This window comes from Pseudopipra pipra, chromosome 15, assembly GCF_036250125.1.
Source record: "Pseudopipra pipra isolate bDixPip1 chromosome 15, bDixPip1.hap1, whole genome shotgun sequence".
Taxonomy (NCBI): domain Eukaryota; kingdom Metazoa; phylum Chordata; class Aves; order Passeriformes; family Pipridae; genus Pseudopipra; species Pseudopipra pipra.
This window is the reverse complement of record NC_087563.1, coordinates 10,609,008-10,632,474: the sequence shown is the minus strand read 5'-3', so window position 1 is coordinate 10,632,474 and position 23,467 is coordinate 10,609,008. Positions and strand designations below refer to the sequence as shown.

General features: G+C 60.0%; 2 protein-coding genes across 9 annotated transcripts; both read right to left on the bottom strand.

The window, feature by feature from the left end:
• Positions 1 to 45: 45 nt before the first annotated feature.
• On the bottom strand, positions 46 to 4,970 carry PRR7 (proline rich 7, synaptic). Of its 7 annotated transcripts, none has more exons than XM_064671813.1 (3): positions 4,564 to 4,970; positions 806 to 1,011; positions 46 to 703 (listed from the first exon to the last, which is right to left on the bottom strand). In XM_064671813.1, exons 1-3 carry the CDS (start codon positions 4,953 to 4,955, stop codon positions 288 to 290), a joined length of 1,014 nt encoding a protein of 337 aa, XP_064527883.1. In that variant the 5' UTR covers positions 4,956 to 4,970; the 3' UTR covers positions 46 to 287. The 7 variants fall into 7 exon arrangements, with proteins under 7 accessions (XP_064527883.1, XP_064527884.1, XP_064527888.1 ...); XM_064671814.1 differs by having other exon boundaries at positions 46 to 676; XM_064671818.1 differs by having other exon boundaries at positions 46 to 676; positions 806 to 1,446; positions 4,564 to 4,873.
• Positions 4,971 to 6,215: 1,245 nt separating this feature from the next.
• GRK6 (G protein-coupled receptor kinase 6) lies at positions 6,216 to 21,967 on the bottom strand. Of its 2 annotated transcripts, none has more exons than XM_064671808.1 (16): positions 21,820 to 21,966; positions 18,298 to 18,393; positions 15,637 to 15,749; positions 15,243 to 15,320; positions 14,898 to 14,998; positions 13,569 to 13,661; positions 13,201 to 13,264; positions 12,449 to 12,589; positions 11,596 to 11,786; positions 10,750 to 10,787; positions 10,523 to 10,612; positions 10,224 to 10,432; positions 9,837 to 9,974; positions 9,450 to 9,587; positions 9,170 to 9,304; positions 6,216 to 7,665 (listed from the first exon to the last, which is right to left on the bottom strand). In XM_064671808.1, the coding sequence occupies exons 1-16, from the start codon at positions 21,869 to 21,871 to the stop codon at positions 7,615 to 7,617; spliced, it is 1,728 nt and encodes a 575-aa protein (XP_064527878.1). In that variant the 5' UTR covers positions 21,872 to 21,966; the 3' UTR covers positions 6,216 to 7,614. The 2 variants fall into 2 exon arrangements, with proteins under 2 accessions (XP_064527878.1, XP_064527879.1); XM_064671809.1 differs by lacking the exon at positions 6,216 to 7,665 and adding an exon at positions 7,672 to 8,415 and having other exon boundaries at positions 21,820 to 21,967.
• Between the last annotated feature and the right edge of the window lie 1,500 nt (positions 21,968 to 23,467).

The window sequence follows — 23,467 nt, the reverse complement described above, 5'->3', positions numbered from 1 at the left end:
GAGAGGTGTGGGGGTCCCATGATGCCAGCCTGCCGGGAGGCAAACCCGAGCCACAAACTTTTATTCTCAAACTGTAACAAACAAAAAATTTAAGAAACAGAGCAGAGTCCGGGTCCCCAGCGACCCCGGCCATGGGGGGGCTGGCGGGGGCCAGACGGGGAACCAGCCCCTTCCGCGCCGGCGGCGATGGCCCGCGCCGGGGCGGGTGTCCCCGAGGTGACATGGGCAATCAAAACCACCCACTCCCCAGGTGCATGGCAAGGTCCGGGGGTCCCCCGCAGCTGCCGTTACACAGCGGTAGTCCTGCCGAAGAGGGGCATGGAGACTGGGAGGTGCCAGGGTCCTGGCTCGTAGGTGTCCCTGCTGCTGAGCTCCGAGTCCGTCCAGCTGGGAAACATGCGTGGGGAGCACTCCTGCTGCAGGTAGAGGTCCGGGCAGGCAGGGCCAGGGCTGGCAGAGCGGGGCAGGTGCAGTGCCGAACCATAGCTGGCATCGAGGAAAAGTGGTTTGTAGCTGGGGGGCTGCTCCTGCTTCTCCAGCCGCTCGTGGCTCAGGAAAGGGGCGTTGATTTTGCGGTAGAGCCCCCGTGTGTCCATCAGCACCTCGCTGTATGGTGGGGGGGGCTCTGCCATCAACAGAGCTTCCTCATAGCACGGCGGCTTTGACAGGTCCGACTCTGCAAGGCAAAGCCCCCCCCGGACCCCTGCTGCCGTCAGCGCTGCGCTCTGGCTCTCACGTCGTATCCCCCCCAAAACAGGGGGAGGCACGTGCTCCGGGGATGCGAGAGCCCCTCCCTGCTCCTTACCGTGCCGGCAGCTCCAGGGCCGGGGGGGTGGGATGTGGTGGGGGTGATGATGATGGTGGGGGTCGAGGCGGAGGCGGTGGGGAATGGCGATGCCGGGGGGGCTGCCCCTGTAACCCTCATAGTGCAGTGGCTCCATCTCCAGCGCGCGCAGGCTCTGCTCCCGCAGCCGCTCCTCCTGCTGCCGCTTCACCCGCCGCCGCAGGTAGCTGCAGAAGCAGCACAGCAGCACGATGAGGCCCCAGATGAGCCAGAAGCCCGCAAAGCAGGTGAGGAAGGTGTAGGTGCCCTGGGACATCACCATCTTGACTGCCGGACCCGGGGGGAGGCCCCCGCCTTTCCCTGCCCTCGGGGTGGGGGACGGGATGCTCAGGGCGGCGGCAGGGTCAGGGAGGACCCGATGCTGTCAGGGCCGCCGAGGGCATCTCCCCGGGCTGTGCCCGGCGCCGTCTCCTCTGGCCCGCGGGTGCCTGCCGTCAGGGGTCCATCCTTGCCATAGAGCTGGGGGGGGCTGGAGCGGGTGGGTCAGGCGTGGGTGCGCTGGGCGGGCGGCGGGGCGGGGGGCCGGCGGGGCGGGCGGTGGGGGGATGGGGCTGGCAGGGTCCTGCTGCCCATCGCTGGGGAAAACCGCCGGGGTGGGGGCCCTGCAACGAGACAGACGCGAGCGTGAGCGACACAGAAACGTGGACGCCCTGTTCCCATGGTGACTCGCTCTACATGCGCTGCAGTGCCCGCAGCCGGAGGGGAAGCGTGCCTGGCCCCCCTCATGCACCCCATCATTGCCTCCATGGCTGCAAACCTGTACACCCCACCCAGAACCCCTCCATAGCACTGCCGGGAACTCTGGGGCAGGAGATAGATGCTCTGGTCCTGACCTTTCAGATCATGGGGTGCCCACTGGGATCCCCTTTTCCTGCTCACCCAGCACACCCCAAATTGGCTGCTGAGCCCAGGCAAGCTCATTCATCCCTGTGCTGCCACACAGTGGGGTGCCCTGGGGTGCCCCAGGGAGAATGAGGGATGTGCAGAGCTGCCGGTTGCCTGTGGCACGTGGCGCTTGGAAGAGCATGTGCACTGTGGCCATCGCTGGCCTCGCAGCCACCCGAGGGGGCTCAGGGGATGGTGGCACCTCAACACAGCAATGCAGGGCCAAGGGGTGGTGAGGATGGGAACCATCACCCCTGCCAGGTCCCAGCCTTCAGACAGGGTGATAGCTCAGCCATGTCCAACCCAGCACCGAATGACAATGGTGTGTACTAGGGGCAGGTGTGCCTCTCAGTGCACAGGGAGCAGCACCCATGGGTGCTCGCAGGCAGGCAAGTAAGCACCCATCAGGATTCTCATTGTGGTGGTGTGGGAGAAAACGGGCTCGGTAGCAAGGAGGAGGGTGAGCATGGAGCGGTGGCAGTCGAAGGCTGGGAGACCACTCGTGTGGCTCCGCTCACAGACAGCCGAAGGGGTGCGGGGTGCTCGACCACCCTGCGGGCCAGGGCCACGCTGCCGGCAAGGGGACGGCAGTGCCACCAGGTGCTGAGGGTGCTGGCAGGGCCGGAGGGCCGAGCCCGGCGGAAGGAAGGAGCGATGGGGAAGGAAGAAACAATGGGGAAGGAAGGAGTAATGGAGAAGGAAGGGGTCAGGGGCCCTGGCCACTGGCAGGCAGTGGGGGCTGCTCCATCAGGCAGACAAACGCGTGGGCAGAGGCAGTGCTGCGATGTGGGTGTATGGGGAGGGGGTCCCCGCTGCCCGGCTGAGGCCACTGGGTGCAGGCAGGGCTCACCAGCCGCGGCTGCAACAGGCTCCGCGCCGGCAGCCTGGGCATCCCCGGGGAGGGGGGCACCGTGCGGGAAGGGCCGTGGGTCGAGATCCGGGATGACGGCCGGGGGGACACCAGGAAGCGGTGCAGGGCTGGCTGGCGGCGCCGCGGACCGGGGGCGTTCGCAGCTGGGGCGTGCGGGGGGAGCGGGGCTGCCGGGGACTTGCGGGCTGGGGGAGGAGCGGGGCCGGGCTGGAGACACTCATACCGGGCGGGGAGCGGAGCGGGTGCCAAGCCGGGCCTCGCCGGTACCCCCGGGCCGCCCCGCTGCCCCCGGCCGCGGCCTGGGCCCCGCTACCCGCGTCGCATCCCTGCCCGGTGCCTCCGCCGGGAGGGTGACACCCCGGCGGGGAACCTCCCCGCTCTCGGTGCCGGGCGCGGCACCCCTTCCTCATCATCCTCCTTCTCCCCCGGGGCGCGCGCCCGCCGAGGCCAGACCGGAGATGCGCGCCTCGGTACGCGCCGCGCGCCCCCGCCGCGGTCCCCGGTGGCGGCGGCCCCGCCCGCCCCCGCCCGCCCCCGCCCCGGCCCCGCTGCCCCCGCACCGCGCAACAGGCGGAGGCGCCGCGCCCGCTCCCTCCGCGGCTCCCGTTACCGGCGGCGGCGGCGCACGTGGCTCAGGCGGCGGGCGGCGGCTCCATAGGGCGGCGGGGGAGGGGGCCCGGTGCGCGCCCGGTGCGCGGCACCGCCGCCGCCTCCCGGCGCTGCCTTTGTCTCCGGTGAGCGCTCCCGCGCCGCCGCCGCGCGCCGCCCCGCCCGCCCGGGCTCCCGCCCCGCCGCTCCGCCCCGCCCTCGGCTCGGGGAGGGACCCGCGGGCCCCCCGCGCCCTCCGCCCCGGGACCCGCCGCCGCGCGGGGGCTACCGGCGGGGAGACCGGCACTTACACGGGATTCCCCCGCCCTGCCCCCGGGGAACGGCGGTGGGATGCCTATGGCGAGAGGGACGGGGTATCCCCCGGCGGTAGCCCCACGGGATGGGGGACTGGGATTCCCGGGTGGCGGCTCCCGGTCCAGAGAGGTGATGGCCCGTGGGGTGGTGCCACGGGCTCCCACTGTCCGTGGCCTCGCACTCGCCCGGGGGTGCCCGGGGGTGCAACCACCCGCTCCCCCAGGGCCATACAGATCTTCCTCAGGGGGTGATAACCAAATGCTCCCCGGGGTGACGGCCAGGTCGGCGCAGGGACATCAGCAGGGAGGGCAGCCCAGCCGCTGGCAAGACCTTAACGGGCACCTCTACAGCCTCTCCTGGGCACTGCAGTGGGACGAGTGGCTCTGTGGGGCAGTGGTGCCAGCCTGGCCCCCAGGACAGCAAGGGACAGAAGTGGCACTGGGAGACATGACAGTCTATTCTGGGGTCACCCTGCTCTCTTGGGGCTGCCGTACCCCAGAGCAAACCCCTCGCCAGCCTGGCCTGAGCAACTGTCCCTTGTTGCTAGGGCTCCCTCAGCCATTTGCTACTGGGGGGTTGTCACCAGCTCTTCTCTGCTGTGACTGAGGCCAGTGGTCGTGGCACTCCTGGGAGACTGCTCTGGTTCCCTGGGACTGCGCCACGCTTGTGGGCAAGAGTCCTCACTGTCCCTTCACTGCACCCTGGGGCTGTGGCAGGAGCAGGGCAGCGTGGTTATGGGGCAGAGCTGAGCTGTATGCTGGGTGGGTGAGAGGGTGTAGGTGCCCCATGCAGGCCATGACCCCGCCGCCGCTTCCTCCCCGTGGGCAGGGTGCCGGGTGCCCGCTGCGGCTGCACACACGGCGCATTGTTCTGCCGGGGCCTGGCCGGAAAGACTTCCTCCCTCCTGGCCAGGGGATGACCTGGGGAATCCACTGGCAATCTGCTCCCGCCACAGCCAGGCATAACAGCTCCGGCAGCTGGCCAAGCTCCACCACCTAGCTCGCAGCAGGGCCACAGTGGCCATGTTACCCCGTACCCCTTGGCTCTGGCCCCGACTCACCTTGCTGGAATTCGCCTCCTGCGATCCGACCTCACAGCACGGCCGTGGTAGCCGGGCAGCGCCGGCTCGACAGTTGTGGGGGTGCCCCAGCAGCACCCAGGGTGGGCAGGGGGCCGCGGCCATGCGGAGGGGCTGGGGTGCTCCCTTGAGGCATGGGCATCACGGAGGTGGGGGGCATGGCGGGCCCTGCGGGCATTGTCAGGCCAGGCCAAGGGTGGGCGAAGGGAGCCAGGCCTCCGGCCCCGCCAGTGCCGGGGGCCGGGAGCTGCCTTCCCCTTCCCCTTCCCGTCCCCTTCCCCACGGTGGCGGGGGGGAGGCAGGCGGGGGAGCGCTCCCTGAGCCACATGGTGGGCTGGAGGAGGAGCCGTTGCCCAGGCAACAGCTGAGAGCATCCTTCACCCCTGAAAATGGTTTGTGGAGCTGCCACCACAGCCCTACAGCACAGGGCACTGCCCAAGGCCCTCAGGACCCACCCAGAGCTCACCCGTGTATGTGGGGTCCAGATCCACCTGCTCCAGCTGTGGCCATACACCAGCATCCCCACACCTGCATGCTGCTACCCCCCAGCAAGGACAGGGATGGGGATGAAACATCCCCCAGATGCTGAGACACCGTGGGGCAGGGGGAGCTGGGGACAGGCAGAGCCCATTCCCTGCCCTGCTTAGGGCTGGCCATGGCTCTTCTCACCCCCCAGCCCTGCCCCAGAGCCACCCTGACTTGTGACAGGTACACGAACATGCTGGTGACCCTGGGACCTTGGTGCCAGCGTGTCATGGCCCAGGCATTGCCAGGAGGGCGGCACAAGCATCCCGACCGGCGTGGTGGGAACAGCAATCTCCAGGCACTCCCCATCCCCCTGCCTGTCTTCCTTCCTTCCATGGCTGCAGAAAATTCCTGGATTTTACCCCAAGATGCCCCTTTTGAGTGTGAGAACTCCTCCTCGGCCTGCTCCCATAGCAACTGTTCCCTAGCTACCAGCCGCACTTGCTATTCTCATCCCAGTGCAGCTGCGTGTGGCCCCCCCGCGCTGCGCACAAAGCTGTCGCTGCTGCTGCCAGCCCTGGACCCCAAATCCACCTTGCACACCCCGTCCAGGCTGCCCCCTTTTTCCTGCTCCCCCCTGGTGACTGTTGTGACCCTCACCCACATCACCCCACAGTGTTCCCCCTTCGAGGGGCTGTTCCTTGGGCTAAATTAACTCTATCCCCGTGAAAACCAGGACAAGCACCGTGTGCTGGTACGAGGTGGCCTCCCGAAGCAGCGATGCACAGTGACCAGAGGGCAGCAGGACTCTGTCCCAGCCTCACAGCACACCTGTGACAGCCCAGGAGGGGCTGTGCTGAGCTTCCCAGAGGGGACCACACCAGACATGAGCATCCCAACAGTACAAGGCCTTGTACCTGTCATGCCCCCACAATGACCCAAACCATGCAGCAGAAGCCACTGATGGCCACCTGTGGCACCCAGGGTTCAACCAGCACGAGCCCTTGCCCTGCAGGGCAACCCCTGCTTCCCTGCAGGGCATGAGCAGCCCAGAAATAGGGGTCTCTGCTCCCCGCCTTACAACCACCAATGCCATATGGCCTAGAGCAGGACCCCCGGTGACACGAGAGCAACACAACGTACGGCGAAGCTTTACACTTAACAAAAGGTTAAAAATTTAAATACTCTCCAACTTTAGTGCAAGGCAAGCAAATGATACCACAGGTCCAAGTAGGTGCTCAGCCCCCCTGGGGGGCCTGGCTCAGAAAGAGCAGAGGCAGCAGCACACGCACACACGCGTGTGCACACACACACACACACACACACAGAGAAGGGACGAGTTATTGCTCAGGACACAGCTAGGACAAGTGTGTACAAGAACGGACAGGACAAGCAGAGTGGAGGTGGGCTGAGCCCCGTGCTGCTCCCCAGGGAAGGCTCCAACCCCTCCACTCTACCCTGCCCATGGGTGCAGGAGCTGTGCTGGCTCTCCAGGACCCCTGGGGACACACAGTAAGCTGGTCCCAGCCCACTTACTCTTGGGTCGCAGCTCCACATGAACCAAGGAAGGGACATTCCCTTTACCACAGCTTTGCTTCCCGAGAGCAGGGTCCCTTATGTGTCTGCTCCTCCGACACCGAGCAGGGCCTCGAGACGGCAGCACCCCTGGCATGCGCAGGTCCAGAGCTGGTGGAACCATGCTGGGACCATCCTGCAGCATGCCAGGGATCAGACCAACCCTTTGGACCCAGCAGCAGCAGGTACCGCAGGAGTGGCTGCATCCTGCTGTGCCAGGAGACGGGCTGGAAAGGGGCTTGGGATCAGCTTGCCGGCAGCATGTGTGAAAGGAGGCAGTAGGCAGCAAGATCCAGCAAGACAGGGAAGCGAGGATGAGGCAGTGACACTGCTGCCAGGACACAACAGGAGATGCTTTGGCACAGTGCTTTCCTGTGCCTCAGGGCTGAGCAATGGACTCCGCTGGAGCCAGGGATGCCTCAGCACGGCCAGAAAGGTCCAGGAAAGATGCTTTAGACACCTCAAGGCACAGAAGGCCTCTGCCCAGGACTCCCTGGAACAAAGCTGGGACTGTCACTCCCCCCATAGGAGGACATTTGTGCCTGTGACAGGGTGGGGGCAGTGCAGGCCCCCACCTATAGATTAAAAACTGACATGTGATATGTACAGACCGACATATATAAATATACATCAAACCTGCGGTGCCACTTTGGCACCGTGGAATGTGTCAGCAGAGCTGCTCCAGCCTGGCCTTAGCCCACACTGGCATGATCCTTCCCTCCCACCCTGGGCCCAGGAGGGTAGCGGCAGCAGCACCATCCCAAGCAGCACATTTGGAAGTGTCCGGGTTTGTCTCAGGGCTTGCCCATGGACAGAGGCATCTCAGCCTGAGCCATGTGCTGCTGCCAGTTTTGGAGTCATCCTCACAGTCTTCAAATACAGACGTGTAAAGCTGTAAACAAATCCACCTTGTGGGGCCACTGCAGTCGTGTCCTTCAGGCTGGGCGCTCGGAGAGGCAAGGGGGTCCCAGGGGCTGGAGAACAAGCTGTGCTCTACAGCCGAGTGGGCTCTTCCTCGTTGTCACCACAGTTTCCACAACAGTCCTGAAGTCAAAAGGGCAAGGAGAGGGAGGAGGGAGGGAGGGAGAGAGGAGCACAGCAAGCAGAGGGTGAGCACAGTCACACAACCCAGCCTACAGCTGCCCTCTGGCAGGGACGGGCCAGGCCCCCCATAGCCTGTGTGCGGGAGAGCTACATGGAGACAAGGACTGGAGGAGATCCCCCAGACTGCAGAGGAACAGTCCAGCTGCATCTGGGGGTTCAGCCCCTGGCAGACAGACTGGTGAGCAGACAGCTGGCTAGTTCAGAAGCTGTGAGGAAGCTGGACTCTGGGGACTGCAGCCACCCACGGAGACAGCTCAGTGCCAGCACAGGCGCTCAGCCCCGCTCAGGGCTCAGCCAGCTGTGGAAGCAGCTGAAGCCCTTTTTGCTGAAATGGGAGTCTGAGCACGGGGCAATGCCAAACCCTTCACAGTTTCTCAACCTTTCTGTGTGTCCCGGACATCCAGAGAGGAGTGAAGGAAACTTCCCACAGCCCCCTGGGAGCAAAGCTCCCAGCAGCTGCAGTGCAGGGGCAGCTTTGGCTCAAGCTGAGGGCAAGGCCTTCCCCACAAAGGCAGCAAGAGCAGGGAAGCGGGATTAGTGGCTCAGGGGGCAGTTAGAACAACAAGCAGAATGTGCTCTGCCAGGGGAAGGGGACACTGAAGGACAACACTCCTCTCTCCCAGATCTTGCCATGTCCACGGGCCACCAGGTATTTCCCTGAGCAGAGCAGCCAGGAGTGACTGCTCACCTCTGGAAAGAGAAAACACGCGGGAAATCACAGCTCAACCCCTGCTACAGGCAGCTGCCCATCCTCTGGCAGGTCCTCCTGCCTTGGGAAAGGCCGGGTATCCCCAGAGCTGGCTCTGGCTAGGGCAGCCCATTGAACCATGAAGCACAGCTCAGAGCTTGGCATCAGGAGTCAGCAACGGGTGGCTGAGTGGGTCCAGAGCCAACCATGCTGGAGTCCCACAGCTGCACACAGCTGTTGAGAGGCTTTGCCAGGCTGGGAAAGAAGGCAAACACTGTTCCAGGAAGAGGAGACAGGCAGATAAGCAAGCCCACAGCAGCTGCAAGACATTTCTGTTCTCCTCATCCCTTGAAAGAACTGCTCTCTGCCTGGCTCAAGATCTGGCAGAAGCGCTCTGGGGAGCCCATTCCAAGAGCAATGCCTTGTTCAGGGATGGTATTATTCATGCAGGAAGAGAGATGACTTACTATTTTAATGCCTTCAACATCCTTCTGCCTGTGTGACTCCAGCACATTTAGCCAGGACACTCTTTCCCAGCCCCTTTCACTCCCCCAGCATGGGGAGTGCCAGCCAGGTGAGGGTTGGCTCCCTGCAGCCTTGCACGAGTGCCCCTGAGAGCCCTGAGGTCCAGCCACCCAAAATTGAGGGAGACTCCGCCTGCTGCCCTCTCTTGCCAGACCTGCCTGGCACATGCAGGAGCAGGCTCAGTGCTGCTCAGGGACTGGCTGTGGATGGAAACACTGAGCAAATTCTTACCTGTCTGCTGAACAAGCGCTGGAGTAACCCTTTTTTGGGCTGTGGAGAAGGCTGCCCTTTCCAGTCCAGGTCTGGGGGCACCGTGCCGTCTGTGCTAAAGACGTTCAGCTCCTTAAAACACTCTGTCTCGATCATCTGGAAGAGGGCAAAGAAAGCTGCAGCAACTGTTACACGGAGCCCATCACTGAAGGCCCAACAGTGTGAGAGCAGCAGGGACAGCACAGACCTTGCAGGACCCTGCACTTGGCTGTGGTGGGCACAAGCAGGAGCAAAGACCTACCTCGTTCTGCCAAGGAATGGGCACACTTCCTGTGGCAAACTTCTGGTAGAAGTCATTGTCTGTGGGCTCCAGCTCCACTCCTTTCACTGTGGAGAATTGCTCGATGTCCAGAACATCCTTGCAGTAGATGGCTTGGGGCTAAACAGCACAAAGATTGCTCTAATGCCAGGCTTCACCTTGACATCACCACCTCCAATAACTGTGGCTCGTGGCCAAGTCCAAGCCCCTTCTCCCTGCAGCCCTGAGCATGCTGGACCCCCTTTTGCCAGGCTCCAGAAACAAGAGGGAAAGGATGGGCCTCATCTCCTTAGGTGAGCCATGCCAGTGCTCCCACTTCCCTTGACAGAACCAGTGACTGAAAAGGTCGGGATAGAGACAGGCACTTACATCGGGCTTGAAGGGAGGGTCCAGCATGCCTGCTTCCAGCCTCCTGAAGTTGAGGTGCTTGAAGAGAGGGTGTTCCTTCACTTCCTTGGCCCCAGCTCCTCGGCACCCCAGGCGTTCCAGAGGGTCTTTGCACAGGAGCTGCAACACAAAGTAAACCAGTGTCCTGGGTGAAGAGCATTCCATGCAGGAGCAGCCCTGCGTTCCTGCAGTAAGTCTCTAGGGGGACAGCACAGGCCTCTCAGGCAGCTGGGAGAGCAAGCAATTAAGGCACTCTGGACCCTCCTGTCCTGCCTTATCAGAGACAAGGGAACCTGGCTGTCACTGCTGCAGGGAGCAGCCAGGATGTTCTGCTGTGTACAAGGAGGACTGGGATGCACACACTCGTACCATGGTGCAGAGGGAGCGGGCGCAGGGCGAGAACTTCTCCGAGTACTCCTCCTGCACTTCCTTCACCAACCGCTCCACCTCCTCCCGCTTGATCTTCTTCTTGCGCTGCTGGAAGGGGGACTGTCCCTCGATCATCTCGTACACCAGGCAGCCCAGAGCCCACCAGTCCGGGCTGAACGTGTAGCGCTCGTTCTTCACCACCTCTGGAGCTACATGGGAGCAGGGTCAGGGATGTGTGAGGGTAGGGAGGGACTGTGTGCAGTCAGAGGCCACTTTTGGATTAAACCAGGGTCACTTACCCATGTAACCAACTGTCCCCACCCGGCCCTTGATTGTTTGGCCCTCTGGCACATGCACAGCTAGTCCCAGGTCTGAGATACGGATGTGACCTGCACAGAGGAAGGGGCAAGTTAACAGGACAAGGTCAGGGGGCAATGTTTGAAGCTGCCAAGAACACAGGATAACCCTGGTTCAAGAAGAGGAAGAAAGAAATCAGGCCCAGGGCTTCTCTTGACCCTGCACTCACCGTGGTCATCCAGTAATATGTTCTCTGGCTTCAGGTCCCTAGGAGGGAAGGGACTCGATTAGCAAGAAGCCTGTTGTCAAAGCAAAGGACACAGGCAACAGCCACAGTTCAGCAAGTCCCAGATAAGCAGCAGTGGGATCCAATGCCCCTGCCTTGGGCACAAAGATAACCTTCCCCTCACCTTCTGCCCCAGAGCTGGCCCTGCAAGTTCTCCCCTCCTGGGCAGAGGCGACACATGACAACCTTCATGTTATGTTCATGACAACCTTGCTCTGCGAGGCAGCAGTGAGCCTGAGGATGATTCCCTCTTTGCAGGTGCAGAACTCACTACAGGGCAACCCATGCAAGAGAGAAGGAGCAGAGGCTTCTCTGCTTATCCTGCCCTAGGGCAAGGCACAGGGTAGGACCAGAAGGGGCTCCCTGGTCAGTGTTTAGCCATGCTATCCTAACACTGCATCACACAACCCAGTTGAGTACAGTCAATACAGTCCATCAGCTTGTTCTCCCTCCTGCCCAGCTCTTGAGCCACTGGGGCAGCCTACCCTCCTTTGTTCTAGTGTCAATACTGCTGGGGAGTTCAGTGCCTGCCCTGAGGCATTCACAGCATGATCACATCCTGTTCTTGGCGATCATTTACCAGCACAGGGAAGCCAAGCTAAGCTCTCCCTGTCTCCCACGAGATCAGCTTTCTGTTCCCAATTCCTCTCACTCAGCTCTGTGCTGCTTTCAAGCCTGAGCTTATTTTCTTGAGCAGACAGATCCAGCTGGGCTGGTAAGAGCAGCAGGAAACCCTCTTGCTTCTACAGCCCCTACAAGCTCTCCCAGCAGGGACCAGAGAATACACACCTGTACACTATCCTCTCCTGGTGCAAGTCCTCGAGGCCACAGCAGATCTCAGCAGCATAGAAAGCTGCCCGGGGCTCCTCGAAGCCAGCCTCTCCCATGTGGTAGATATGGAACTTGAGGTCCCCTCCATTCATGAGGGTCAGCACTAGGCAGAGAGCATCTTTAGTTTCATATGCATAGGCTAAGCTCACCTGCAATTCAGGGCAGAAAGGCTGTTAGAAGACACAGCTGGAAGAGGGAGGTGCCCATACTCCCATGGGTACTTTGCCACCCAAGCAGCCACTCACAGGCTCAGGACTGGGCCTTTGCCAGCAGAGGAGGAACTGTGCAAACCCAGGGAGGACATGGCAGTGCCCAGCAGTCCCAGCACACCCCTGGTGTTCCTCAGACAGGGAGGACACTATCTCCCTGAGCCAGAGCTGCTCCCCTCCAGGGGCAGGCAGCACTGAACAGCAACGCCAGGGCAGTGTCTGATGAACCCTCCGCAAAGGGAGGTTCAGGCTGTTCACACCTCAGTGCATCCAGGTAGAGCTCTCTACCACACAGCTCAGGGCTGAGTTTCTGCCCACCCCGCTCTCTGGAGAAACAGCACTGTTTTATTGTGCCTCAGAGGTCACAAAGGCACCTGTCACACCAGATGGGTGTTTGGGGCTGACTTTGGGAGCATTTATAGCACGTTGTGGAGGCAGTAGGAGGTCCTGCCAGACTGCAGCCTTGTGAGAGACCTGCAGCCACCAGGCAGGGCCTGCTCCTGCCTCTCCACACTGGGTGAGGAGCACAAAGGTGCCAGGCCAGCCGGTTGGAGGAAAAATCAACTACTGCAGCAAAGGGAGAGCAATTCCTATGTACTTACTACAAACCTACTGTTCACTTTTTCCAGGATCTGTTTTTCATTCAGGGCCATGGCTTCTCCTTTCCTCTTTTTGATCCGTTTCTTCTCCAGTTTCTTGCAGGCATACATCTTTCCTGTGGCACGCACTTGGCAGGCACAAACCTGGAGGGGGGACAAGGCTCAGTACCCTCCTGTTACCATTTCCAAGGTGGGAGTCTAGGTTCTGCTCTCAAGAAGAGGCACAGGAAGGCAAAGATGCTCCTATCCCTGCCCCTCACTGAGGTTAGCGAGAAGCCCATTCAAAGCAAGGACACAGGGAGCAGTGACAGCTCCAGATGTCACAGAGAAGCAGCAGAGAGCTTTGATGCCTCTAACACCTGGTGTCTGGGAAGACAGAAGTCCACTCCAGAAACAGGAGGAGGCCTGATAGTGACAGTTTTCAGGAGTGCAGTTCCCCCTGTCAAGACGTGGGGAGCAGATCTGACCCTGTTCAGGCAGCAGCAAGCACCACAGGGCTCGTGCTACCTACCCCGCACAACTCCTCCCACACCTCCAGCATCTGGTGAGAGGTGAACTACTCCCCTCTTGGAGGGGAACTGACAGGTCACACAATGCCCAGAACACAGCAGTACCCAGCACAGAGCCCCCACAGCCCACCCAGGCAGGTGCTGGAGCAGCCTATGGCACCCTGATGGCCAAGCCAGGTCTGCCTCTGACAGCAGGCAAAGTGGCTGCCTGGTACCCTGAATGGAAAGGAAATGGTGGTCACTCACCTCGCCAAAACCGCCCTTACCCAGCACACGGTACTGGCGGAAAGTGTTTTTGGTCACTGGCTGCCTGTGAGGGAAAGGAAACCAGAGTGAGATGGGAGCTGGGAGAGAGCAGGGGCTGAAGCCCAAACTGCCCCCACACTCTGGCCTGAGAGACTGTGGCTCACCCCAAACCCCAACCCCCCGCACAAGCAGACCTTGCTTCCCTGTGAGGCAAGCAACGCTGGGGCTGCTCACGGTACATGTCCCTGAAGGACAGCAAAGGCCAGGCCCTTGGCTCCTGCCAGGGTCCAGCATGGGAAGGAGCCCAAGGGACCCCTCAGGCAGCCTATGTGAGGAGGGTGCAAGTTTCCCAAAGCAGGGAGTGTTACCGTTCCAGCCATTTCCACTGTAGGAAGCGGTTGAAGTACAAGCTGTCGAGGTAGTCGGCAAAGGGAGCCACGCTCAGGTAGTCGTGGATAAGCCTAGGAGAGAGCAGAGCCAGCATGGTTCCTGAGAGCTGATCACAGCCATGGGAAAAGCCAGCGGCCCAAGGAAAGAGGAGGTGAACAGCCCCAAAAGCCTGTTTACTTTGGCATCCCCTCACCCAGCCTGGTGCTAAATTCACCCACATAGCCCCAACCCAGAAAGCCCCCCCTCCATGCTCAGCCTGACGCAAAAGGAAGGCGCGTTGGAGGTACCACTGTAACAAACACAGCACCCTGGGACTGGGCTGGCACTGCTAATTGTGGCCTTCTGACACCAGCCAGGGCTGTGGGACAAAGGGGGACAATGGGGTTCTGCAATTGCCCCTCTGCTCACAGGGCAATTGCACACACAGGCTGTAATCAGCTGGTAGCAACATTCAGCACCAGGCACTGAGTTGTTCACCGTCAGATGAATATCCAGCACAAAAGGCCACAGGGGATCCTGCTGGAGAGAGCTAACTGCCTTGGAGAGCTGTGCCAGGGCTGTGCAGCAGAGTGAGGAGCCTTAGACACAGTGTCTAGACTGGAGACATGCATCAAGGAGAAGCGGATGGGCTCTCCCCTTTCAGAGTTTGCCAAGTGCAGGCAGGGCCCAGCCCGGAGGCTCTGCATTCAGACATGACACTGGTTACCACACACGGAGCTAACGCTGCCACAGCCCTGCACTCAGTTAGGCAACATGCTCAGCTCCTGTGCAGGGAGGGGTGGAGGCCGTAAGCCCGGTTTACCCAACAGCTTCCGCTTTGCAACCAGAGCCAGGACCTCAGCCAGTGCTTCTGCCATGGGAACAGAGGTGACCTTAGTCCCCTGCAGCAGCAGCCAGTCTAACTCAACCACAACAGCCACATCTGTGGCCAGCAGGAGAGGACAGCTGGCACAGGACTGCAGTCATCAGCTCTGCTCAACGGGAGCCTATGAGACCCTGGTACAACACTGGCAACAGCATTGCCTCATGCTGAAGCAGGGTCTTCCCAAATGGCAACTCAGACCCATGGCAGGCTGAGAGGAATGATGGGTTTCTGTAGCAGCTTGTGGCTCTCAAAGCACAAGTTCCTTGCGCTCGCTTTCCTGTTGCTGTGCTGCAAATTGCTTGCCCAAAACTCCCCAGGCTCCAGCCTTAGCACCAGGCCTCCCTCTCCCAGAGGAAGGGACCACGAAGGACAAGGCAAGACAGCTGCAGCATCAACCCTGTGCCATCTGTGACCTGCAGGCAGGCCCAGCCCTCCAACTTACTTAGTGCATTCCTTGAAGAGCTCCTTGGAAGGTTCCTGCTCCAGCCTCTCACAACAGGCATCCACCAGCTGCGAGGGAACTTCAGGCACATGGTCCTCACTCTGGGGACAAAGGGGTGGAGTTAGACATAGGGAGGAGAGCCCAAGGGTCCTGCCAGGAAGAAGCCCATAGGAACAGCACACAGGTGCCCATCTGCTTTAGGGGCAGTGGGCAAAGCAGTGTGGTGGCTTGGGAAGTGGTGGGGGTGGCTCAGCATGTTGGCTGTGCCAGGACATGGGCAATGATAGCTGTTGCCTCTCCAACTGCTCTACCCTTGCAGGCAGCAAACACAACCCTCTTACTCACGTTTGGCTTCAAGTACTTTTCAATCAGGTCCTGCCCGCACTCCTTCCGCTTCTCATCTGGAGCCACTTCGTACCCCGCCTGCACAAAGCAAATAGTGTGAGCAGCAGGTCCAGCCAGGAACACAACCTTGCTACTGGGCAACAGCTGCGGAGCCACAACACCCTCTGCCTAAGGCTTCCCATGCTTTCCTCAAAAAACAGGTCTCCAGCAAACAGCTCCCTAAGCAAAGGCCCAGCCCTCTCTAGGAGAAACAGCAACACACAGGTTTTTCCTCCAGGAAAACCCTATGTGCCCAGAAGTATCTGGCAACTGCTGGAGCATCCAGGGCCAACCAGCTCATGCCCAGGGTGCCAAGAACATCCCTGCCTCCTCCAATGAAGAGTTTTGCTCTTACCACAGCATCCAGGAACTTGACGCAGCGGGACAGCTCCGGACGCGTCTCGCAGAACTGCCGGAAGAGCATTTTCCCAATGGGCTGCTTCTCGCACAGGCTGTGGTAGTCCCGCTCTGCAAATGTGGAGATCACTCACTGCCAAATCCCAAAGAAGCAGTCCCAGCCCATCACCCCAGCCAGGTAGTGGTGGGGGAATTGTGATCTGACAGGTCCCACCACCCTGAGACTCCTAGGAGAGTGAAATGTACCAAGTGGGACAAGGGATGTTACTGAGGTTTTACATTCCCCTACGGAAGACCCTCTTCCCTGGAAGAGGATTGACCTGCTGTTCTGTTCAACCTGCCCCTCTTGTTTCTAGCAAGGATCTAGCAGGATCTCCTGCTTGCCTGGAGGCTCTTTTCTCCTGTCTCCATAGAGATCAACTGACTACTCCAGACACACAACTTTCCTTGGAACACAAGGAACACACCAAGGTTATTCCAAGGCAGCTCTTCCAGGCCAGGACTTGCTCTGATGACTCTTACAAAGCACTAATATTCCCAAAGGCCCTGATGGAAGCAGCAGCATCAAAATGGAAGGCACCATCCCCACAGATGTCCTGTTGATGGGCACACAGCAATCAGACATCCCCACTCCATGGGACAGCTGCTTGCTTGTCCATCAACTCCTACTGCCCTCCAGAGCTTGAGGATTCCTCCTATTTCTCTCTGAAGTCTGGCAGACCAGGCACAAACCCTTTCGACTATCCAGAGCATTTCCAGTTCTCTGCTTTCTTCCTCCCCTTCCACTCACAAGGTGTTGTCTGACCGTGGGCCAGAACACATTTCTGTGACAGCTACTGCCACTGATGGCTGTGGGCTGCCTGGGGTGCAGATGTGCAGCCATCCAGAGGATCCCAGCGCTGGGTACTCCCAGCCTTTCCCTCCCCATGCAGCAGTTTCTCCCGAGGAAGCTGCAGCTTCCTGAGGGTGCAGGGCAATGCAGAGCTGGGCGGGCTGTGGTGGGGGAGGAGGTCGCCTCGCCAGCTCCGCCGCACCAGCTGGTTTCCTTGTGTCTGCAGGGGAAGGAGTTCCCTTCAGCTGGGGAGGACCAGAGTTTGCTGTCGGTGAGATCAGAAGCTTTCGGCTGCCCTGGTTGCTGCCCAGGCTCACAAGAGGTTACTCCTTGTGGTCAGGGCACAAAAAACTTAATTCTGCAGTGGGCAACCAGCCCACCATGCCCACAGTCCTGCCAAGACTCTGGAATAGGAAAGAAATGCCTTTCTAGCAGGGTGTGAGGTGAAAAGAAATACAACCTTGGCCAAAAAGTGCCTAAGCATGAGGAACAGGGGCATCTCTCCCATGGGAAAACCAAGCAAAACAGCTGCCACCTGGGTCAGAGCACTTCTCACGTGCCTCTCCAAGGGGAACTGAGACACGGGTGGTGACAGCCAGAGGCCGGGAAGGACTCACTTCCCAAATCTTCACAAGGTCACTGTCTCAGACAGCAGGACAGCAGAGACAGAGACCACCAGCACTCACTGCTGGCAAACAGGTAAAGTTCAGTGCTGGAAAACATGTCATGACAGGCACGGGAAGGGTGGCTGCAGGCAGAGGATGGATAAAAGCTCAGGAAAAGCTCTGCTGAGTGCACACAAGTCAAAGAGGCAGGTGGGGTTTGGGGTCAAGATGAGAGGTGTAAGGAGAGCCATGTTCAGCTCTCAGACCTTGCTCCAGAGAGGCAGCCAGCAGCAAATCCAAGGTGGGAGTCTCCATACAGCTACACCCGGCTGTGAATCTGGTCCTGTGGGGTGTGGCAGAGGGAGGTGGTACACAGCCCGCACTGGGCTGCTGTGAGCTTGAGGTTACAGTGTAAATGAGGAAGGTTGAGTGACTCCAAGTACTACAGTCCTATGTGCCCCTAAATGGAGGCATCCTTCTTCTTGGGGCTACCAGGACTTGGAAAACCTGGGCAGGGCAGAACTGGGAATCCAAACCCATTCAGTTCAGTGACACTTGTTCAGAAACAGGGCCAGTGTTGTGCCACTCTCCAGTTGGCAGCTGAATCTGGACTAAAAACTTAAACAAGTTCTCCTGTTCCCAGGAAGCAGAGCATTCCCACCTTCCATGCCCCAAAACAATTTCACAGGATCTCAGGACCAAGCCTGCTGCACAAACAACATTAAAACCATGAAGAGTACAAAGTGCAGTATGAAAATGATAGGCTGAGCCCTGCCCAGTTCTACAGTTCTCACCCACAGCAAGAACCCAGTTTTGCCTGAGAAGAGCTGCTGCACCAGTGTTAGAAGCTGAGGTCTATGGAGCAGAGCTGAATCCAGCCAGGAAGAACAGAGGATGGTAGCAGGACCTTTGTTATTTATGCAAAGGCATCCCAGGGGGACACCCCAAAACTCTGCAGCACCAAGCAGTCTGTTTGCACAGAGGTGATGTATCTCTAGTGAAGCTCATCACAATCTTGGGCGTGTGTGGGTACATCATCAGGCACTATCCAGCAAGCACCACACAGCTGTGACTTACCTACCTGTCATTTCTTCCCTACACCCTGAGCTCCAAGCAATCTTGGCTGGGATTTGCCCCGTTACAGGTCCCTCACATTCCTGGGTCTCAATCAGGGGTGCACAACACCCACACACCCACTCGCCCACCGGTGCCGGTGTCTCACCGAGGGTTTGCCGGAGATCCTCGCAGAGGCTGATGTGGGGGAACTGCAGCATCTGGCGCCATTTCTTGCTCTTGCCTTTCCGGTTTCCTCCACCACCTGGGGAGCACACAAAATCACACCATGACTTAGGAAGCAAGGGTGTCCCACCGCAGCCTCACCATGCCAGGAAAGGAGCCTCCCTCTGGCTGGGCAAGGAAAACAAGACCAAAGTGGTACCACTGTATCCTAGTGGGACAAGAGTGTTGGAACCTCAATTGCCAGAGGAAATGGGCAGACCAACCTCTGATCAACAACATGAAGACCTTTCACGATGGGAGAACCACAGCAGGGGCAGGAGTACCCACAGCCACAGGTTACTCTGTGCCTGCACTGGAGTTCTTGGCTCCCAGGCCTGTCCTCAGCACCTTTGCATAACTGATCACTTCTCCAGGCCATGCCTTGCTTGGTGTGAAGCTCTTCCTGCTGCAATAATGATGTTCATGCCACCTACTCATTCCAGACTGATTGCTTACTCCAGGGAGGGGCTCTTAGAGGGAGGACATGAAGCTGGGAGACAGGAATTCCTGCTCTAATCCTGGCTCCAGACAACTCGATGGATTGCCTGGGGCTCATCACTTCAGTTTCCCACCTGTGAAGTGGGGACACTCCCACCTTTCTCCAGAGATAAGCCAGCCTCAGAAAATCCAGATCCAAGAACCAGGTATTATTCCAGCTTCAGTTGCTGGAGTAAATACCCAGTGCTGTAGGATGGGGTGGGAAAGTTTCTAGATAGACCAAAAAATTTACATCAGAGCAATCATTAAATACTGAAATACTGATTGCTGGGATCAGCCAATCTCCAGGGATTGCTTTCCCCCTTGTCCCAGTGCCAACACACACTCAATTTCCCACTTCCCTTTGGAAAAACATTAAACCACCCTGCCAAAGTGGTCGGGCAACAAGAGTTGGGCCGAAGGCCGGGCTTTCTGAAATTGTGGAGGGGGTTGAACATAATTTATTTGCTCTTGAGAAACACTTTCATAACACTTTCCTCCACTGCAGAAGGAGTGGGGCAATTCAGCCCCAAACCCTAGACACAGTCCCCTGGCATCCAGCTCCCTGTGCCGCAGGAGGCCCTGGATGGACAGGCAGGTGGGATGGGGCCATCCTGGCCAGCCTGGAGTGAGGCCAGCCCCAGGTCCAGGCCCCTGGCACACCGTGCGCTGCATCTGCCCCGCACCAGCAGCTGGGCTGCACGATTGTACAAACTCAGGAAGGAAGTGACTCAAGGGTAAGCAGGGCTGGAAGAAACCAGCGGCGCAGACACCTTCTTGTCAGCCCCAGCCTGCGACAATGGAGCGGATGGGGACAGCGGAACGAGGGCAGGGGAGGACAGGCCACTCTCACCCCAAGAGAGCTCAAGGAAAGGCAGAGCAGAGCCCCACAGCACCTGGAGGTTGCATTTCCTTGAGTTGTTTGCTTTGAAAGGAGGCTCCAGCGTCCTTCACGCACGGTTCTCCCCCGCCCTCCCAACCAACAGCTCAGCAGGGAACTGGGCTCCTGCACCCCAATCTCCCAGCACCCCCGTTCTGGGGATGGGGCAAGGGCTGCCTCCACCCAGAGCTCACCACGAGGGAGCTCCAGGGCTTGGTGATGGATGAGAGCTGGTCTGTTGTCCCTCTGACAGAGGGCAAGGGTGACAAGGGGGAAGGATCTTTAACCTCCCCTGGGCCAAACCAAACATAAGGCATGGTCATGCTGTGGCAGCAACTGAAGATGGTTGTCAGCAGCCCCCCAGCATGTCACAACTCAGCCCTGCACTCCCACACCAGACTAGGAGGCTCCAAAAAGGCTGGGATGGAGCAGAGAACCCAGTGCTGTCAGATCTGGCCAGCAAAGTGTCTGTGTCCTGTTACGGAGGCTGTCAGAGATCACCCCAGTGGCCACCACGGCCACCCAGCCACAGGTGGGAGGGCCATGGACAGGCAGCATGGCCACCTACAGCTCTCACAGCCCAGGAACTGCTGGGCAGAGCATGATGAGGGGTTGTTTCTGCCTGCAAACTGCCCACTGCTGCTGAGGGAGAGGCACCAGAGGGGCACCAGGAGGGACCACAGCAACCATCGGGCATCTCACGCTGCATCAGCGCCCAAACTCTGTTCTTCAAGGGTAAAACAGGAGCCAGTCTCCAGGTCACTCCGTGTGGAGCTGGGCCTTGTGTCTGGAGGTCACAAATGCTGCTGTTTAGTTTTGAACCAAACCTTGCCACCATAAACCTGAACGTCATGATCACTGTGCAACAAGTACTTACACTGAGCCTGGTTTTCAAGCAGCTCAGAAATGCTCCTGCCCATGCAAATTTAATTTTGCTGCTCTTTGCTCCCACCAAATCTAATCTCCAAAGCCCTCTAACTGGATTTCAGTGGGTCTCCCAGGCTCCAGGATGGCTCAGTCTGGCCAGGGGGCGACTGCACTTCCCCACCACTGTGATCTAATGAACTCCTCGAGGCCTGGCTGAGGCAGATCTCTGCACAGGACCAGGGTCCTGTGTGACACTTCCCATCCCCTCCTGAGGCTCCTCCACGCAGCTCCCCTGTGCCTTCAGGACAGCCCTGCTGCTGGAGCTCTGGGATCCAGCCGTGACCCCTGGAGCCGTGGGAGAGCTCTGGGAGCCCAGAAGAACCAGGGCCAGGCCCGGTGTGAGGGTGGTGGACGGGCGGGGCTCCCCACCGCAGTTTCGGGACCGGCCCGTGTGTGGGAAGCAGCACTTTTATAAGCCTGACATCAACATTTATTTTTTTTTTCCTCCTCCAACACTCAAAGCCGTCTCTCCCCCTGCACCAGAGGGGCAGGAGCAGCCCCTGGAAGGGGCATGGCGAGGGTGCAGATAGGGAGGTTTGAACAGGGAGAGGCAGCAGGGCAGCCCGAGAGGGAGCTCAGCACCCCCAGATGGGGATTCAGCACCCCCAGAAGGAGCTCAGCACCCCTGGGAGGGGCTCAGCACCCCCGGGAGGGGCTCAGCACCCCCGGGAGGGAGTTCAGCACCCCCAGATGGAGGTTCAGCACCCCTGGAAGGGAGCTCAGCACCTCTGGAGGTGCCTCAGCACCCCCAGAAGGAGCTCAGCAACCCCAGAAGGAGCTCAGCACCCCAGAAGGAGCTCAGCACCCCTGGGAGGGAGATCAACACCCCAAAAGAGGCTCAGCACCCCTGGGAGGGAGATCGACACCCCAGAAGGAGCTCAGCACCCCTATATGGAGGCTCAGCACCCCTGGGAGGGAGCTCAGCACCCCTGGAGGTGGCTCGGCACCCCCGGAAGAGGCTCAGCACCGGGCGCCAGGCAATCCCCGCGGCGGACAGAGGGAGCCGAATGCCCAGTGGCGACCGTTACCTCCGTTACCAGCCCGCGCCGCACCTCCCCGCTCCCCTCCAAAGCCGCGATGCAACGGGAGAGACCGCCAGGGCCGATCCCCGGAGGGGGCGGCACCGCACGGCCACAGCCCGGGCCTGCCGCCACGCCGGCCCCCGGCGTCGCCGGCGCTCACCTTCGCGGGCCTTGAGCAGGACGGTGTTGGCGACGATGTTCTCCAGCTCCATGGGCCCGGCGGCGGCTCCGGCCCCGGGTCCGGCCCCGCTGCCCGCGCTCGGCCCGCGCCCGCCGCCCCCAGCCCGCCGCCGCCGGCCCCGCCCCCCGCGCACGACCCGCCAATCCCTGGCCACGCTCCTCCCGCGCCGCCCTCTCGTTGGCCCCGCGGGGTACAGGAGGGCGGGGCGGGGCCAGGGGAGCGCGCGGTCATTGGCGGAACGCTGCCGGGAAGCGGAGGCGGGCACTGATTGGAGGATGAGTTGTCACTCAGGGAGAGCCGGGAGCGGATTGGGCGAGCGGCAATGGCGCAGGCTACGAGGAGAGACCCGCCTCTTGCTGCATCTGATTGGTGAATGAGCTGCCATTCAACTCCAGAGTGGGTCTTGATAGGGTGTTCGGTAGGGGCGGGGCCGAGAGGCTCTATAGACGAGCGCTGGGGTTCTTCCAGGTCCTAGTGCCCCCCGTCCGCCGTAAGGGATCGTTCTGTTGCTGGTGCTCACACGAGTCTCTGCGGTGTCCTGTACCCCCCTCACAGAACCACTTACGTGTTTTAGGGGAGTCTCCCCGCTCTTCGTATACGGCCGATTTGTTTCAATAAAGTCCGAGCGTGTGGCCGGTGTTGGTTAATCCCGGTGTCAGGGGGTGGGTGACCTGAGCTGCGGTGCTGTGCCCGGTCTCCCTGGTCACTGCTGCCGTGGAGGTTTGGGTTTTCGTCACCCCCAGTGCAACCTCTATTTGCTGGTGACTGGTGACTGAGCTCCCATCGGCTTCTTCCCACCCGTGGTTTGCTCCAAAAGCAATTTTTTTTTTACTAGTGCTTTAATGAGCAGCAGCGTGATCCCGTCTGAAGAGAAGCTGCGGTGTGGAAACCTCTTCCCCCCTGATCCCCTGCAAGCAAGTCCTTAGTTTCCCTGCAGAGTTGGCTCGTACTCGAGCAGCCCTCGATGATCTATCAGCCTTGCAGGTGACCTGCCCACCTCCCTGCCTCTCCTGGATGTAAACCGCCTCGTTAATCCTCTTAACCGAGTGGTGTCTGCCCTGCTTTGTACTCCTTCTGGCTTCCGAGTGAGGATGTCACCTCTGCCTTCCCACAGCCCTTGTCTCTTGCTCCAGCCCATGGGTGATGTCTCCTTCCTGCCCTCCCAGCAGCTGGTGGCAGCAGGGCTGCCGTAGCTGCGAGGTTGGAGGCGGTCAGGGTGTGGAGGAGAACACGGTGATGGGCAGGTCCCTCCATGGTCTCTGTCAATGGCAGCCCGGGCCCCCAGGCTCTGATCCCCGAGCAGGAGCAAAGGGATTCTGTCCTCAGGCTGTAGCAAGGTAGATAATAACACAAATTACACCAAACACTCATTGTCCATGCAGCTGGAACTGCCTGTGGTCCCCTTCAGTATCCACTGAAAATCAGCCATCACATCTTCTGGTTACAAACCTGCAGTGATTATGAGGAGGAGGAGGATGCTTTGCCCTGCCACACCTTGGAGGTGATCTCCCTGTCACCCTGCCTGGAGGGATGAGCTCATGCTGTGAGCTTTCCTCTTTTAGAGCTGCTTTCCTCTCAAAGTGGCACATGCTTATTTTGAACTTCAAAAGGAATGACTTTGTTTCCA